At 51.6% G+C, this 14,822-nt stretch overlaps 1 protein-coding gene across 1 annotated transcript in view; it reads right to left on the reverse strand.

Annotated features, from left to right (window-relative positions):
- Nucleotides 1–2,814: 2,814 nt before the first annotated feature.
- klf8 (Kruppel like factor 8) overlaps nt 2,815–14,822 on the reverse strand; it is a gene marked incomplete at both ends in the record, with an annotated part of 30,685 nt that continues 18,677 nt past the window's right edge. The window contains 5 exons of the mRNA XM_080529133.1: nt 2,815–2,996; nt 3,275–3,420; nt 5,991–6,102; nt 7,717–7,954; nt 9,177–9,452. Coding sequence (XP_080385259.1) covers nt 2,815–2,996; nt 3,275–3,420; nt 5,991–6,102; nt 7,717–7,954; nt 9,177–9,452 — 954 coding nt within the window. The remainder of the gene's footprint in view (nt 2,997–3,274; nt 3,421–5,990; nt 6,103–7,716; nt 7,955–9,176; nt 9,453–14,822) is intronic.

The raw sequence follows: 14,822 nt of genomic DNA on the forward strand, positions 1-14,822 counted from the left end.
CACACGCGCGCACACACGCACACACACACACACACACACACACACACACACACACAAAGTACATTACCCTTACATTAGGTGGCGCCATTTGTTGAAGTGATGGTCACTATTGAATAAACGTGCGTCTACAGTACGGTGGGGAGTTATTGTCTTCAGTCTTGCGCTGCCACGTCTGAATGATAAACGGGGGCGTCACGTTTCTCTAAGGCCAGAACAACACACCATCTTTGTGTTTTCAAAAAAGACTTATTGATCTTTTTGAGTAGCACTTCACGAGGGGAATTTCAATGTCATATATCTTTGTTGACCTCAGGAATAACAATTATTACACCAGATATTCTTGAGGTAACCATGTTCATCCTTGAGAGGGTTCTTCTGGTTTCTCAGTGCTTGCAAGCCATGACACCATCACACGGACATGCTCACAGCTTCACTAGAACAAAAGATCTACTCTCCATGCAACAACAAGTGCGCACAACACAAGAGGGACCGATTTCAGGAAATTTAAAAAAAAAAAAAAAAAAAAGAAGAAGAATTAGAAAATAAAAGAATTACACATTGCATCAAACCAACAGAGGAGCAAGAAACAAAATAATATTTTTCACATTGTCTAGTCAGTGTTAAAAATAGAAATCCACCCGGTACATTTATTTTGGACTTTTTGATTATATACAGTATGTACACTTTATTCTTAATTATTTGTCATTGTCCTTTAGGTCTATGAACAGTTTACAAAAGAAAGGAAATTGCAATCAAATGCATATACTCTTCTAGAAAGATGTGCTTAGTAACATTTTAGAATCGAAGCAGAGGATGATAGAAAAATCGGATCATTGCATTGCTCTGTGGACCAATAAGATCTGGCGGGCGTCAGGCATGCGCTCAACAACTCATACGAAGGCTGGGGGGGGGTCAGACAAGCATCAATACCTGCGCGTTTTTTTATTTTTAATGAAAAGGAGATCTTATATTTGCTCTCATTTTCATATGCTAGCATTTGAAATGACGACAGTGGACCTGCTGTGGCTGTTAGCGACAACGGTGTGGCCAAATGTGGTTGTTGTTGTTGTTGTTGTTGTTGTTGTTGTTGTTGTTGTTGTTGTTATTGTCGTTGTCCTCTGTACCACATGAGCTGTGCCTGTGCGTTACAACAGCAACAGGTATGTTACCGCTGACTCTAGAACAGCGCTTGGAGCGAGGTCTGTGGATGTTGCATAATCAAGTGAACCCAGACCCAGGGCTGACAGCGGCCTTGTTAAGACATGGAGATCATAGAGCGGGTCTGGGTAGAAATGCTAGTAACAAGAGTGCCTCGTGTCGCCAGTGGCAACCCCCATACTGGGTACCCTGACAACCAAAACATTTAGAAACCTTGTTACAGATTGACTTCAATTAAGGCTCCGACGGGCAAGAGGTAACGAACAGGTGCCCGGAACATACACTTCTAAAATCATAAATTCTGATTATGTGTTCTATACACACACACACACACACATACACACACGCGCACACGCACACGCACGCACGCACGCACATACATACATACATACACACACACACACACGCACACACACACACACACACACACTCATTAAGCTCCCCTATTCCCTGCGAGAGTTTTTCGTTTGTAATCTCAAACTGTTTTTTTTTTGTTTGTTTTCTTTCACAGCCTCAAACACAATCTAAAGATTTGAAATAGACAAAAAGAACGGATGTTATTCTGTTAAGAGCCAAACTTGGCAAAGAGAAAAAAAAAAAAAAAACTGAAGGCCATTTCTCAAAAAACAACACAAATACTGTTACTGAACAAGTTATAATCTGGGCCACGTGAACGTTTCTGATTGATACTATGAAGAACACAGAATCTTAACAAAATTCACAGTCTTGTAGCTCCCTGTTTAGGATGAGGAGAGGAGGAGAAGGGGATGGAGGGAGAGGAGGGAGGGAGGGAGGGAGGGAGGGAGGGATGGGTGCGGGGGTGAATGAGACAGAATTGAACACGTCCACCCCACATCCTCGGAGGCTGTTATGGAAAGGACACGGAGGGGGACAAGATGCTTTTCAACTGTCTTTAAATAGCTTACACACACACGCACACACACACACACACACGCACGCACGCGTGCAATGCAGCCAGGATAAAAACTTGAAAACAAGAACACTGTAAACAGTCACTAGACAGCTGAAGAGACATCTCCAATGCATCTTCCCCTCGGAGCTAAACAAACAATACACCAAACCACACATATCCTTTAGCCCCTCCCCCTCCCCCTCCCCCTTCCTCTTCTTCTTCCTCCTCACTCCATTCCTTCCTTTGAGCTGAGTGTGTTAAGCATGTTGTGTTGGTATATCCCTGCGTTTCAGAGTCTCTCAGTCCAGCCAGCCTCTCTCTCCTCTCTCCTCTCTCCTCTCTCCTCTCTCCTCTCTCCTCTCTCTCTCTCTGCAGTAACCCAGTCTTCCACTGGTCTCTTCTGTGAGAAGGCCGGGTGCACATCGAGGTGGATGGACACACCACCATCTCCACCCCCTTTTATTTCATGATCTCTACGTCCCACAGTCCAAGCAGGAGGACTATGTGAGAGGAGGAGAGGAGGGGGGGGGGGGGGGGGGAGGAGACAGATGGAGAGACAGAGAGTGGATGGTGGATCGGAGTTTTAGCCCCTCCCATGGCTCTGTCTGTGAGTCCTGAGGGGCTGGTCAGAGGGCATTCGGGCATTGGGCACAGATGTGTGTGTGTAGGGAGGGGGGTGCTGTGGGGTTACGGGTGGGGCGGCAGGAGGGGGGTGACAGGTGCGGGGGAACGAGGGTGGAGGTTCACATCATGACGTGGCGTCTCCGGTGCAGAGCCAGGTGGTCGGAGCGGGAGAAGGAGCGGTCACAGTCGGTGCAGCGGAAGGGCTTGATGCCCGTGTGCTTGCGGAAGTGCCGCGTCAGCTCGTCGGAGCGGGCGAACCTCCAGGTGCAGCCCTCCCAGGTGCAGTGGTAGGGCTTCTCTCCTGGGGGGGAGGGGGGGGGTGAAAGGACGGGGGGGCGGGGTTAGGTTTCAGTAGTTACGGATCCCCATGTGGGAATCACCATATGCTATGTCCGGTAACCCATGACAACTGAGCTAAGATTGATCGGTCGATGGTACGATGAGACAATTATGCTCGGCGTATATTTCCGTTGCACAGAACGCTGCGCTGTGTGTGAGTGTATTGTGCACATTGCGTATATATGCAGCCATGTATAGGTCTAGGAGAGGGCGCGCGTGTGATCGGCTGAAGAGTCTTACCTGTGTGTATCCTCCTGTGGGCTTTCAGGTGGGAGCTCTTGGTGTAAACCTTATTACAGCCGTCGTAATCACACATGTGGACACGCCTCCTCTTCATATCCGGTGAATCCGGATCAACTGGCATCATGTCCATGTCTATGCCCGAGCTGAGAGAGAGAGAGAGAGAGTGAGAGAGAGGGAGAAAGAAAGAGAAAAGAGAGAGGGATGGATGAAAGAAAGAAAGAAAGAAAGTAAGAAAGAAAGAGACAAAAGAGAGAACGAGAAGAGACCTGTCATTACGCGGGGCGAGGCAGCATGATATTTGGATGATTCATTCTCCTGTGACACCTCAGAATGTCACACTGGATCCTCCGGCTTATCGCCGGGCTTAGAGAGCAGCTCTACCCCCTCTAACATGTCCACGGGGCCAGCCTCTCCTGCACGACAGGGGGGGAGGCTGGTGGAGGTAGAACACATCGGAGGACCGGGCTCATTGTAAAGCATGTTCACGCGTGTGTTCGATAACCACTCCTCATTCCGTTCCATGCATGACAATGCGTCCTCCGATTTCCGCCTCCACCAGCCTCCCCCTCCCCTCCCTCCCAGTCCCTCCCTCCCTCTCTGCACTACCTGTAACACGAGTGAACATGTTCTCCTCTGCCTGACCTTTACGTCTCCAGCCCCACCCCACAGCTCACGGGGATCACGGGTGACGTCATCACCATTGAGAACTGCCCGAGCGTGGTCGGCCAACTGAACCCTATTCATGGGTTTAATTTAATGTATTCATGTAGCCCCAGATGAGTCACGTTGTAGAAGAGCACGACGGAAACATTTTGCTTTACAACGGCGTCGTTAAAAATTACACTGCTCTTCCTGCCTTGAATGTGGTGGAGGATGGGAACTAGAAACCATTCAAACCAAAACAAGGTGATTTCTCCTTCCTGGTTTCTAGTTTGTGGTTTTGATGTTGATTGCCTTGATTCTGACTGAGCGCAAATGCTAGGAAACAAATGGGTAGCTAGGCTGGGTTCATTGCGGTGCATAGTGATCTCTGGACCCTGTGTGAAGTTACAGCCTTCGACCACCAGGGAGCGATAGAGTGTCCCTGTCTAAATTCCATACAGCTGGACAGCTTCCAGTTCAATGCTGATCTCTCCCTCTCTCCAGCTCTCCCCCTCCCCCTCTCTTGTTTTTTCTGCCTGTCTCTCCCTCCTTTCCTTCCTCTCCCCCTCCCATCCTCCCCTCTTCCTTGCGGCCTTCCCTCTCCCCACCCTGCCTGCCAACTAGTTCACTCCCTTTCCCCTCTCTCTCACTATGTGTGTGTGTGTGTGTGTGTGTGTCTCTCTCTTTCTCTCTCTCACACACACTACACCAGCAAAAAGAGAAGGAATTATATTCCTTCACCCCATCCTGCCTCCTTAACACCCCCACCCCCATCTCTCTGTATTTCTCTCTTTTTCTCTCTCTCTCAAAACCGTTTATAAGGAGGTGTGACGGCAAACTACATTACATAACCTTGTTTACACCCAGTTCTAAGACAACCCTGCCCAGCAACATACACAGACACACACGCACATACACACACGCACACACACGCACACACACGCGCGCACACACACACACACGCGCGCACACACACACAGTGAAGTCTCAGAGCAGAGCTCACACCCTGAATTTCAGTTAAAGTGAACTCTCTCTCTCTCCCTAACACGCACGGGCACACACGCACGCACGCACGCACCCACACACACGCCTTTTGGGTGGGGAGGGTGCTCCATCGAAATGGAGTTACTCATAGATTCTCTCTCTCTGTTGCTGCCTTATTGGACACAGTGTCACACACACAACACACACACACACAGACACACACACACACACACAGACACACACACACACTGCTGTACAGTGCTGAGGGTTATGTAAGTGTCCAGGCAGGGCTGTGCCGCAGTAATGTAATTAGTACCACAGAGGAGGGACAGGCGGAGTTCTCCAGAGCTCACCCTGTATCCTCCAACCCCCCCCGCCCTGTCCTCCAACCCCCCCCCTCCCTCTGCCCCCCCCGCCACATCCCCGCCCTGTCCCGGCCCTCTCCACTCACCCTGTGGAAGTAACCCTCTCACTCACCCACCCTGCCGTAGAACAACCCCACTGTACCGCAACCTTCATACAGTACAACACACTCACCCCTGTATCAACCCCCCCACAGTCCTGCTACTTTCAATGAGTCATCCTCCTCATCTGTCATCTAACAACAGTTACTGCTACATTGGTCCTGCTCCTTCTCTATCGCTCAATCCAAACCTCTTGACTAACCACTACTACTACTACTACTACTACTACTACTACTACTACTACTACTACTACCAGTACTATTACCACTACCATTACTACTACTACTAATACCATTACTACTACCACTACCAGTACTACTACTACTACTACTACTACTAATACCATTACTACTACCACTACCACTACTACTACACGAAAGCAGCATCTTCCTCCTCATGTCCCGCCCTCTTCCTCTACCCAGACCGGGGGCCTTCTGTTTCCTCCCTCAGCCTGAGTACGCACTCTGTCACCGAAACCCCAACCACCTGGCACCACACCCTACCACACCACACCCTGCCACACCCCACTCAGAACAGTTTCAACACGTGTGTTTGTGGCGTGACCCGTGGGCGTGGCCAGCTCCTGTAGTTTCTGTTCCTCTGGATTGGGAAAGGTCACTCACCCGGCGTCCAGACCCTGGGTGCTGAAAGAGGCGGAGCCTGACTCGGTCCCGCTCTCGGCGTCACTGTCGCTCTGGTACTCGATTGGAGACGCAGACCCCGGCTTGATACGCACTGGAGGACGGGGGGGGGGGGGGGGGGAAGAAAGGGGGAAAAACAATAGGGGGTTAACTACTTAAACCCAAACAACAGTAGCTCACAGTTACAGTCCTTGGCAACACAAAAGGTAAGCCATCCCAAGCTCATTTGAATGTCCATTTGTGTGTGAGAGAACTCCTCATTATTCCTAGGTGTGGTCCGCTGTGGTGTGGAGCCCCCCCTCCCCCCCCCACCCACCCTCCTCTGAGTCGGTCGGAATGCACTGTTCAAAGTTTATCTCCCCCCTGGGAGGAGAGGGGTAGGGTGGGGGTGGGTTGGGGACATGGGGGGTTGGGGGGGTGTGGTGGGCAAAGAAGTGTCCTTTGTGTGTGGAGACAACACCCCCCATACACACACACACACACACACACACACACTCACTAGCCCACCACCACAACAACTTCAAAGCTTCATTCAAAGGCAAAACGACGCATCTCCTCTTAGCTTCTAAACCCCCCATCTCCCCTCACCCTTCCTGCATTTTCCTCTCTCCCCCTCTCCCTCTCTCCCTCTCCTCACAGTCCTAAGGCACCTCTAGTTGCTCCACATCAGGGTGTTGTGTGTAGCAGAGTACCAGCAGCATTACAGCTGTATACCACAGGCCACTGAGGTATAACCCTGGGACTATTCACACACAATCACAGTAAAACACACTGTTCCACCTGTGTTTACCTTCTCTGACTGTTTGTGTTAGGAATTCTACAGTTGTAAAAGTTGGAGAGTGCGAGTCTTTTCTCTGTGGAGGTTGAGGGTCGTGAGGTTAGAGGTCAGAATGAACCATGGGAGCCTTGTGAAAAGGGTGGGGCCTTGTGAAAAGGGTGGGGCCTTGTGAAAAGGGTGAGAGCCTTGTGAAAAGGGTGGGAGCCTTGTGAAAAGGGTGGGGCCTTGTTTGCGTGTGCGAATCTCCTTCGTCCTACTTTGTTGACTCTCCGAAATGTCATATTAAAAGACGTGTCTGCACTATTGCTCAACTTGCTGGTTCGCTGCACATCCATTGTTTGTGCATAGCCGTTTGAACAGGTGATCTGGATCGGAACATAATCGTTACGTAATGTAACATCTTGAGTGTGTAGGCTAAAGTTCAGATTTAATACAGCATCGTCTAAGTACCTCCTTAGAAGCTCTGCTAGCTATAAAGGGATATTCCACGCGGCGCGGGGGACTGGAACACTCGTAGGCTAGCGTAGGAAGATACCACCTCTCGCTGCTAGGGTGCTACAGGAGGCCATAGAACTGTCTCCCTCTAACCACTGCTTCACTGCCAGACACAGCTGGCCTACCGCTAACTACACACATACTGTATACAACTCTCTGTCACTGGGACAACTCCCTGTAAATGAGCGTGTATATGCATATGTCTAAGTGTGTGTGTGTGTGTGTGTGTGTGTGTGTTTGGAGAGAGAGAGGGGCCCAGAGAGACAATAGAAGGCGGTGACAGTGGGAGATAGCGTGAGAGAGAGAGAGAGAGACAGAGAGAGAGAGAGAGAGAGAGAGAGATATCATATCTGACAGTGAATGACTGTGCGAAGGGAAGAAAGTGAGAGACAGTAAACTAGGGTCGGTTTCTGAACAAACGAGAGAGAGACTCACCGGATCCCTCTGAGCGCCCGTCGCTGCCTATCAGCGGTACCGTGATGGCGGCGGTGGCCATGCCGTCCGTGGGCATGGTGGTGTAGACCACCGGGAGGGACTGCACCACCACGGGGATGGTCTGCAGCTGGCCCATCTTGCTGGGCATGTTGACGGAGGGGATGGTGTGGATGACGTGGAGGATCTGCTGGCCGCCGGCGCCCTGCGTGGACGCCAGGATGGAGCCCGCCGACAGGACCTGGGGGACCACGCGCCTGTTAACGACGGGACTGCACGGGACCACTGGACACACAACTCTCCCTAACCCTAACGCTGACTGAAACGACACCAGCCCCGCAGTAAACTAGGCGGAACTGGTCAATTTGTGTGGAGGGAGGGCAGAGAGGGGGTATGGGAGGGTATAGAGGGGGTATAGGAGGTTATAGAGGGGGTATAAGAGGGTATAGAGGGGTATAGAGGGGGTATAAGAGGGTATAGAGGGGGTATGGGAGGTGGGGTATATGAGAGGGTATAGAGGGGGTATGGGAGGGTATAAGAGGGTATAGAGGGGGTATAAGAGGGTATAGAGGGGGTATAAGAGGGTATAGGAGGTTATAGAGGGGGTATAGAGGGGGTATAGGAGGTTATAGAGGGGGTATAGGAGGTTATAGAGGGGGTATAGGAGGTTATAGAGGGGGTATAGGAGGTTATAGAGGGGGTATAGAGGGGGTATAAGAGGGTATAGAGGGGGTATGGGAGGTGGGGTATATGAGAGGGTATAGAGGGGGTATAAGAGGGTATAGAGGGGTATAGAGGGGGTATAAGAGGGTATAGAGGGGGTATGGGAGGTGGGGTATATGAGAGGGTATAGAGGGGGTATGGGAGGGTATAAGAGGGTATAGAGGGGGTATAAGAGGGTATAGAGGGGGTATAAGAGGGTATAGAGGGGTATAGAGGGGGTATAAGAGGGTATAGAGGGGGTATGGGAGGTGGGGTATATAAGAGGGTATAGAGGGGTATAGAGGGGGTATAAGAGGGTATAGAGGGGGTATGGGAGGTGGGGTATATAAGAGGGTATAGAGGGGTATAGAGGGGGTATAAGAGGGTATAGAGGGGGTATAGAGAGGGTATAGAGGGGGTATGGGAGGGTATAAGAGGGTATAAGAGGGTATAGAGGGGGTATGGGAGAGTATAAGAGGGTATAGAGGGGGTATGGGAGGATACAGAGGGGGTATGGGAGGATACAGAGGGGGTATGGGAGGATACAGTTGCATGCTTCACATTTCCTCAGCCGACTGTCTGTCAATGGTAAAGTTGGACTTTGGTAGTTACATGTTACAGCCTGGCTACGCTCTATTGCATATTAAACCTACAGCCACACTGCATTAGTCCACTAACATTGCTCACTACTCATAACAGAGGTCTAACTAGAGGTTACCATGGGAACTAGGCATGGTTACCATGGGGAAGGGTGTGGTTACCATGGAGATTTGAGAGGTTACCGTGGGGATGGGCGTGGCCGACATGCTGTGGTGCTGAGACAGGATAGAGGGGGCGGGGTTGGTGGTGGTGGTCGTCGGCGTGGAGACGGGCAGCGAGGGGCGCGGCTTGTTGAGTGACAGGTCGACGGGTTCCGTCTGGTCCTCCGGGGGGAGGGAACTGTCGTCTGGCGTGGCTGTGCAGAGGGGGGGGGGCGACGCGGGCTGGCTCTTTATCTTTAGGTCTGTGGGCTGGGGGCTGTCCTCACCTACATCAGCCTGGGAGGGAGGGAGGGAGGGAGGGAGGGAGGGAGAGGAAAGGAGGGATGGAGAGAGAGAGAGAGATGATCAGCACATGATTTCTACACACACACGCGCACACGCACACACTCTCTCTCTCTCCTGGCCCCTAGACCGGCTCTGGGCTCAGCTGCACTCTGGCTTGACAAACAGGGGAACAATGGCTGCTGTGTGGGGCGAGGAGAGCTGGAGTGGAGCAGGCCTGGAGCTGGCCCGCATCCAGCACCGCTCAGCTCAGCTCCGCTCTGCTCAGAGGAGCCCTGGCCCTGGCCTAGGAGGAGGAGGAGGAGGAGGAGGAGGAGGAGGCACTACCAAAGAACACACACACACACACACCAGAGGCACGGAACACCAGAGAACAGCCCGGTACAGTACAGTACAACCCAGCCTGCCTCAGCCCCCTGTAGATAGACCCCTGGCTGGCTGGTTCCGAGGCTCTGAGGCTCTGCACCCTGCTAATGCTGAACACACCACCATAGGAACACTCTCCCTGCGCCCTACCAGAGGCATGTCAGAGTCAGACCTTCCGTTCAGACACAGCAGAGAAGGCACCGCACAGCCTAGATACAGTAGAGCACAAAGTGGAGAGGGCACGGAGAGGTCTCTCTCTCTCTCTCTCTCTGCTGCTCCTGGCTACGGCTGAACCAGGGGAGGCCGGGCGTTGCTCATGGTAACGCACAGAACGGAATGAGCAACGGTTATCAAGCGGTAATCAAAACACGTGTAATGCATTCCATGCGTACACACACACACACACACACACACACACACACACACACACACACACACACACACACACACTTAACAGGACGCTACTGAGGCAAGGCAGCATACCGGCACACAGTAATAATAATATAACATACGTCGTTTAGCTGACACTTTTATCCAAAGGGACTTCCTTTGCAGTGAGAGCAGACATTAGTCATGTACATTAGTCAGGACAGCCTCCTGTGTCGGGTTCCAGCGGGGGAAACAAACCCACAACCTAAGTGTCGTTAGCCCCGTCCTCTACCCACTGAGCCACGGAGGAGAGAGACAGTGTACAGAACCCTACAGCACAGCACACACAGTGCTGTGGCCTGGTTTGGCCTGGTTTGGCCTGGTTTGGCCTGGTTTGGCCTGGTTTGGCCTGGTTTGGCCTGGTTTGGCCTGCAGGGAAGGCTCTGAAGCACTCCGCTCCGCTACAGCTGAACAACATACCACAGAGCAGAACAGCCAGGGACTGAGTCACTGCAGCCTCGCAGGAGGAGCGCATAGAGCACATAGCAGAGACACCGCCACCACGCCGCAGCCAAGCCCGGGGCTGCCAAGCTGCCCAGTCCAACACAGCCCAGCCCAGTCCAATACAGCCCAGCCCAGTCCAACACAGCCCAGCCCAGCCCAGTCCAACACAGCACAGACGAGTCCAGTACAGCCCAGCCCAGTCCAGTACAGCCCAGCCCAGTCAATACAGCCCAGCCCAGTCCAATCCAGTACAGCCCAGCCAACACAGCCCAGCCCAGCCCAGCCCAGTCCAACATAGGCAGTGTTTCCTCCCGTATTTTTCCCATTAGTGGCGGGGTGGTCGTCTTGCGCGCGCGGTTTTTCTCTCGCGTGCACGCGCATAAACCGCGTGCGCGCATAAAACGCGTGCACGCGAAAACAAATATAATTTCTTAAATAGCGGTTAAGTCATTAAAGCCGAGCAGGTGATTTTATATAGAAGGTGATCAAATACCAATATTGTTATGAACGACAGTAGTATGTCATTGCAGCACTTTGTTGCACTTTACGACGTCACGTTCTGTTAGAGCTTTACGACTGTGTGTGTGTGTGTGTGTTGTCAGAATGAATGGCACTTGACACTAAACGGAGCTCAGTTTGTATACCTGTGTGGATCTACATTTATTAGCATAACACAAACATAATAAATTAGATAGAACAACCCTGTTCATTAATGTTCATTAATGCTTGAGTTCATGTTCGCACTGTTACTGTGTTGGGTGCCAATGATGCTGTGCCCTGTGATGCTGTGTGTGTTATTGAGACCGTTGGGAGAGAGAGCTCGGGTGAACTGAAAGTTGTGTATGAGATAGTTTACAATTAAACGCACAGATTACATGAGAGAAGCTATCTGTCATTATTTCAACCACTGTCCAAGTGGGGACGTTACAATACTTTCGTTTTAGAACGAAACGTTAGCCGCTAGCAGTGTTTTTAGCAGTCACCATTCTTGAGCAAAACATGATACAAACAAACATTCAAATACTCGTGTCGTCTTATTTATCTTTTTCGATTTCAATGTATGACGCATCATTTGAAAGCTTACCATCTGTAGTTTCAGACTATGTAAACAAACGAAAAATCACACTTTCAATGTAAAATCTCCATTGAAGATGCTTTTTAGTCCAGGATTAGGCTTAAACCTTGTCTGTGAAACTGGCCCATAGGGTATTACGGTAAAATGTGACGTGAGGACATTCTCAGAGTCAGTTTACTCACAGTGATTGGCGGAGCGTTCAGGGACACATGCTTTTTTTCAGTTCTCCGGTTATAATAACTCGCTGCCTTTCTGCGCAGCCTGAATCAAAGTGGACTGTCTGAATCATTTGGTGGCGGAGCAAATTCATTCGTGGCGGCCCGCCACCAATAAATGCATATAGAGGAAACACTGATAGCACAGCCCAGTCCAACACAGCCCAGCCCAGTCCAACACAGCCCAGCCCAGTCCAACACAGCCCAGCCCAGTCCCATACAGCCCAGCCCAGTCCAATACAGCCCAACCCAGGCCAAAATTGCCCAACACAACACAGTCCAGTTCAACACAATATACAGCCCAGTTCAACACAGCAGCACAACCCAGTCCAGGCCAGCCCAACACAGTAGTGTACAGTAAAGCATAGTCAAGCCAAGGTCATATTCACAGGTCTTACAAAAAAAGCCTAAGGAGTCAGCAGGGGGTTTGCACTGACTGACTGACTGACTGGCTGACTGACTGACTGACTGACTGACTGACTGACTGACTGACTGAAGCCAATAAACACAGCCACCAGGCAGGTGAGTTTCAGTGTGTTGTGTGAGGAAGCTTGTGGCTGAATGAATTGATCATAATTCATCAGAGTCACTCATCTAGAGTCAGTCATCTAGACGGAAGAGGGAAGAAGTTCAAACACCACAGAGCCGATATTCCTGCTCCCCACTTCTCTGAGTCCCACCGCCAGTAACGCCACGATCCACACACATACCACACACAGAAACCACTCAGCCCATTGGTGAGGTGCGGGGCTAGCTGCTTTTGCTACAGGGGCTATAGGCTAGGCCTACCGTGCTGCTACAGTTGCTAATGGGGTCACGGGTCTACGTGATTACAGTAACCAAAGCAACCACAGGTGACCCCCAGAGAGAAGGTGAGGGATGAGGAGGAGGCGTGTTTGCATGATAGAACACACAAGGCTACACGTTGTTGGGAAAAGGAAGGAAAAAAATAATTATAATAAAGAATGAAAGAGAGCGAGGGAGTGGGCGGGGGGTGAGGGGAGAGAGGAAGAGTGAAAGAGAGAAAAAAAGCAGAGTGGGTGGGAAAGGCCTCCGGTTGCCATGGAAACTGGGAGGTATCAGCTGACTTTTTCCCTCGTTCCCTGGTTCCCGCCCACCTACTCCCTTCCTTCTACTCCACCCCCCTCTTCATCCCTACATCCCTACATCCCAATGGTTCCACATCCTTTCACCTCGCCCACTTCACACCTTCACACCTTCCCTGCCATCTCCTTTGTCTCTGCCTCCCATCTCATCAACGACCCCTCTCTCTCTCTCTCTCCCTCCATCCATCCATCCCCCCATCCACCCCCCCCCCCCCCCCATCCCTCCTGTGTATCCTCTTTCACACCGGCTGGCGTCAGACGTGGAAGCACATCCGCCGTACGCCACACCCGCAACCCTCAGAGAACCCATCAAAAGCCTCAGAGCCTCTAAGGAACCGTCCGACCCCTCTCCCCTCTGCTCCGCACCCGGCAGCCTCCTCTAACGAGGCGCGGGGAGATGGTATCATCAGCAGAAGCAGCGGGGTGGGGGTGGAGGGGGGGCTGGGGGACTTACGGTCAGAGCAAAAAATCAAGGGGAAGGATTTTTTTGACTCGACACATCCAAGTCAGACAAGGGTGTCACCGCCTTAAAAGGGTTTAATACATCTCAGACTTCTCTAAAAGGGTTTAACACGCCTCTAACATCTCTAACCCCCCACCCCCGGGTCTTTGGTCTCTTTGGAGGAAGGCTACTACCCCGAGCTCCTGAGCAGAGACGAGGAGAGGAGGGAGGGGGGGGGGGAGCCATGGGGGATAGATCGCTGTGAAGTATTCAGCAGTTCCAAGGCCTTGGGAACGAGAGAGAGCGATGTGTGTGAGAGAGAGAGAGAGAGACATGAAATGTAAATGTGAAATGTAGACATGAGAGAGGTGTGCTCTGTGTCGGGCTCTGAGAGGGATGAGATCTCTGTGTCGGGCTCTGAGAGGGATGAGGGATGAGGGCTCTGTGTCGGGCTCTGAGAGGGATGAGGGCTCTGTGTCGGGCTCTGAGAGGGATGAGGGCTCTGTGTCGGGCTCTGAGAGGGATGAGGGCTCTTGTACAGTATGCCGGTACCTCTACACCGCTCTATTTCTGTACGGTCAGGCTCCATCAGCTAAAAACCTCCAGGACGTACTCTCTCCCAGCACCGGAGCACTCAGCCTCTCTACCGCTCCTTGTCCGCTAATGTTACAGACCAGTGTGCATCCCTGCCCCTGCACTGCACTGCAGCACCCACTATCATCTGAGAGAGGCGGGGGGGGGGGGGCAGGTAGAGAGAGAGGGGGGGGGGCACAGGTAGAAAGAGAGGGAGGAGGGAGAGAGGGGAAGGAGAAAGAGGGGGGAGGAAGAGAGGGGAGGGAGAAAGAGGGAGGAGGGAGGGAGGGAGAGAGAGGAGAGAGGTGGGGACACAGGTAGAAAGAAATAGAGGGGGGGAGAGGGGGAGGGAGAAAGAGAGAGGAGGGAGAGGGGGGGGGCAGGAGAAGGAGGAAGGAAGGAGAGTGAGGGGAGGGGGGCAGGAGAAGGAGGAAGGAAGGAGAGTGAGAGGGAGGGGGGGGGCAGACAGTTAGAGAGAGATATACTATAGAGAGAGAGAGCGATGAGGAGGGGTAGATATAGCAATCATATTACTGAATGACATGTTTGATGTAAAAAAAAAACGGAAGAAAAGAAAAACATTACCAGTGGAGCGGCGCAGGGAGGACAGTATTGTGTTATGTCTGCCCCATAACGACGTCTGGGGTCGCCAGTGTTTGTCTAACCTATTGACTGGAGTGAATTAAAGAGGTAAATGCCATTACATTGCGATGC

The sequence above is a fragment of the Nansenia antarctica genome (genome assembly GCF_963989245.1).
Source record: "Nansenia antarctica genome assembly, chromosome: 4".
Taxonomy (NCBI): domain Eukaryota; kingdom Metazoa; phylum Chordata; class Actinopteri; order Argentiniformes; family Microstomatidae; genus Nansenia; species Nansenia antarctica.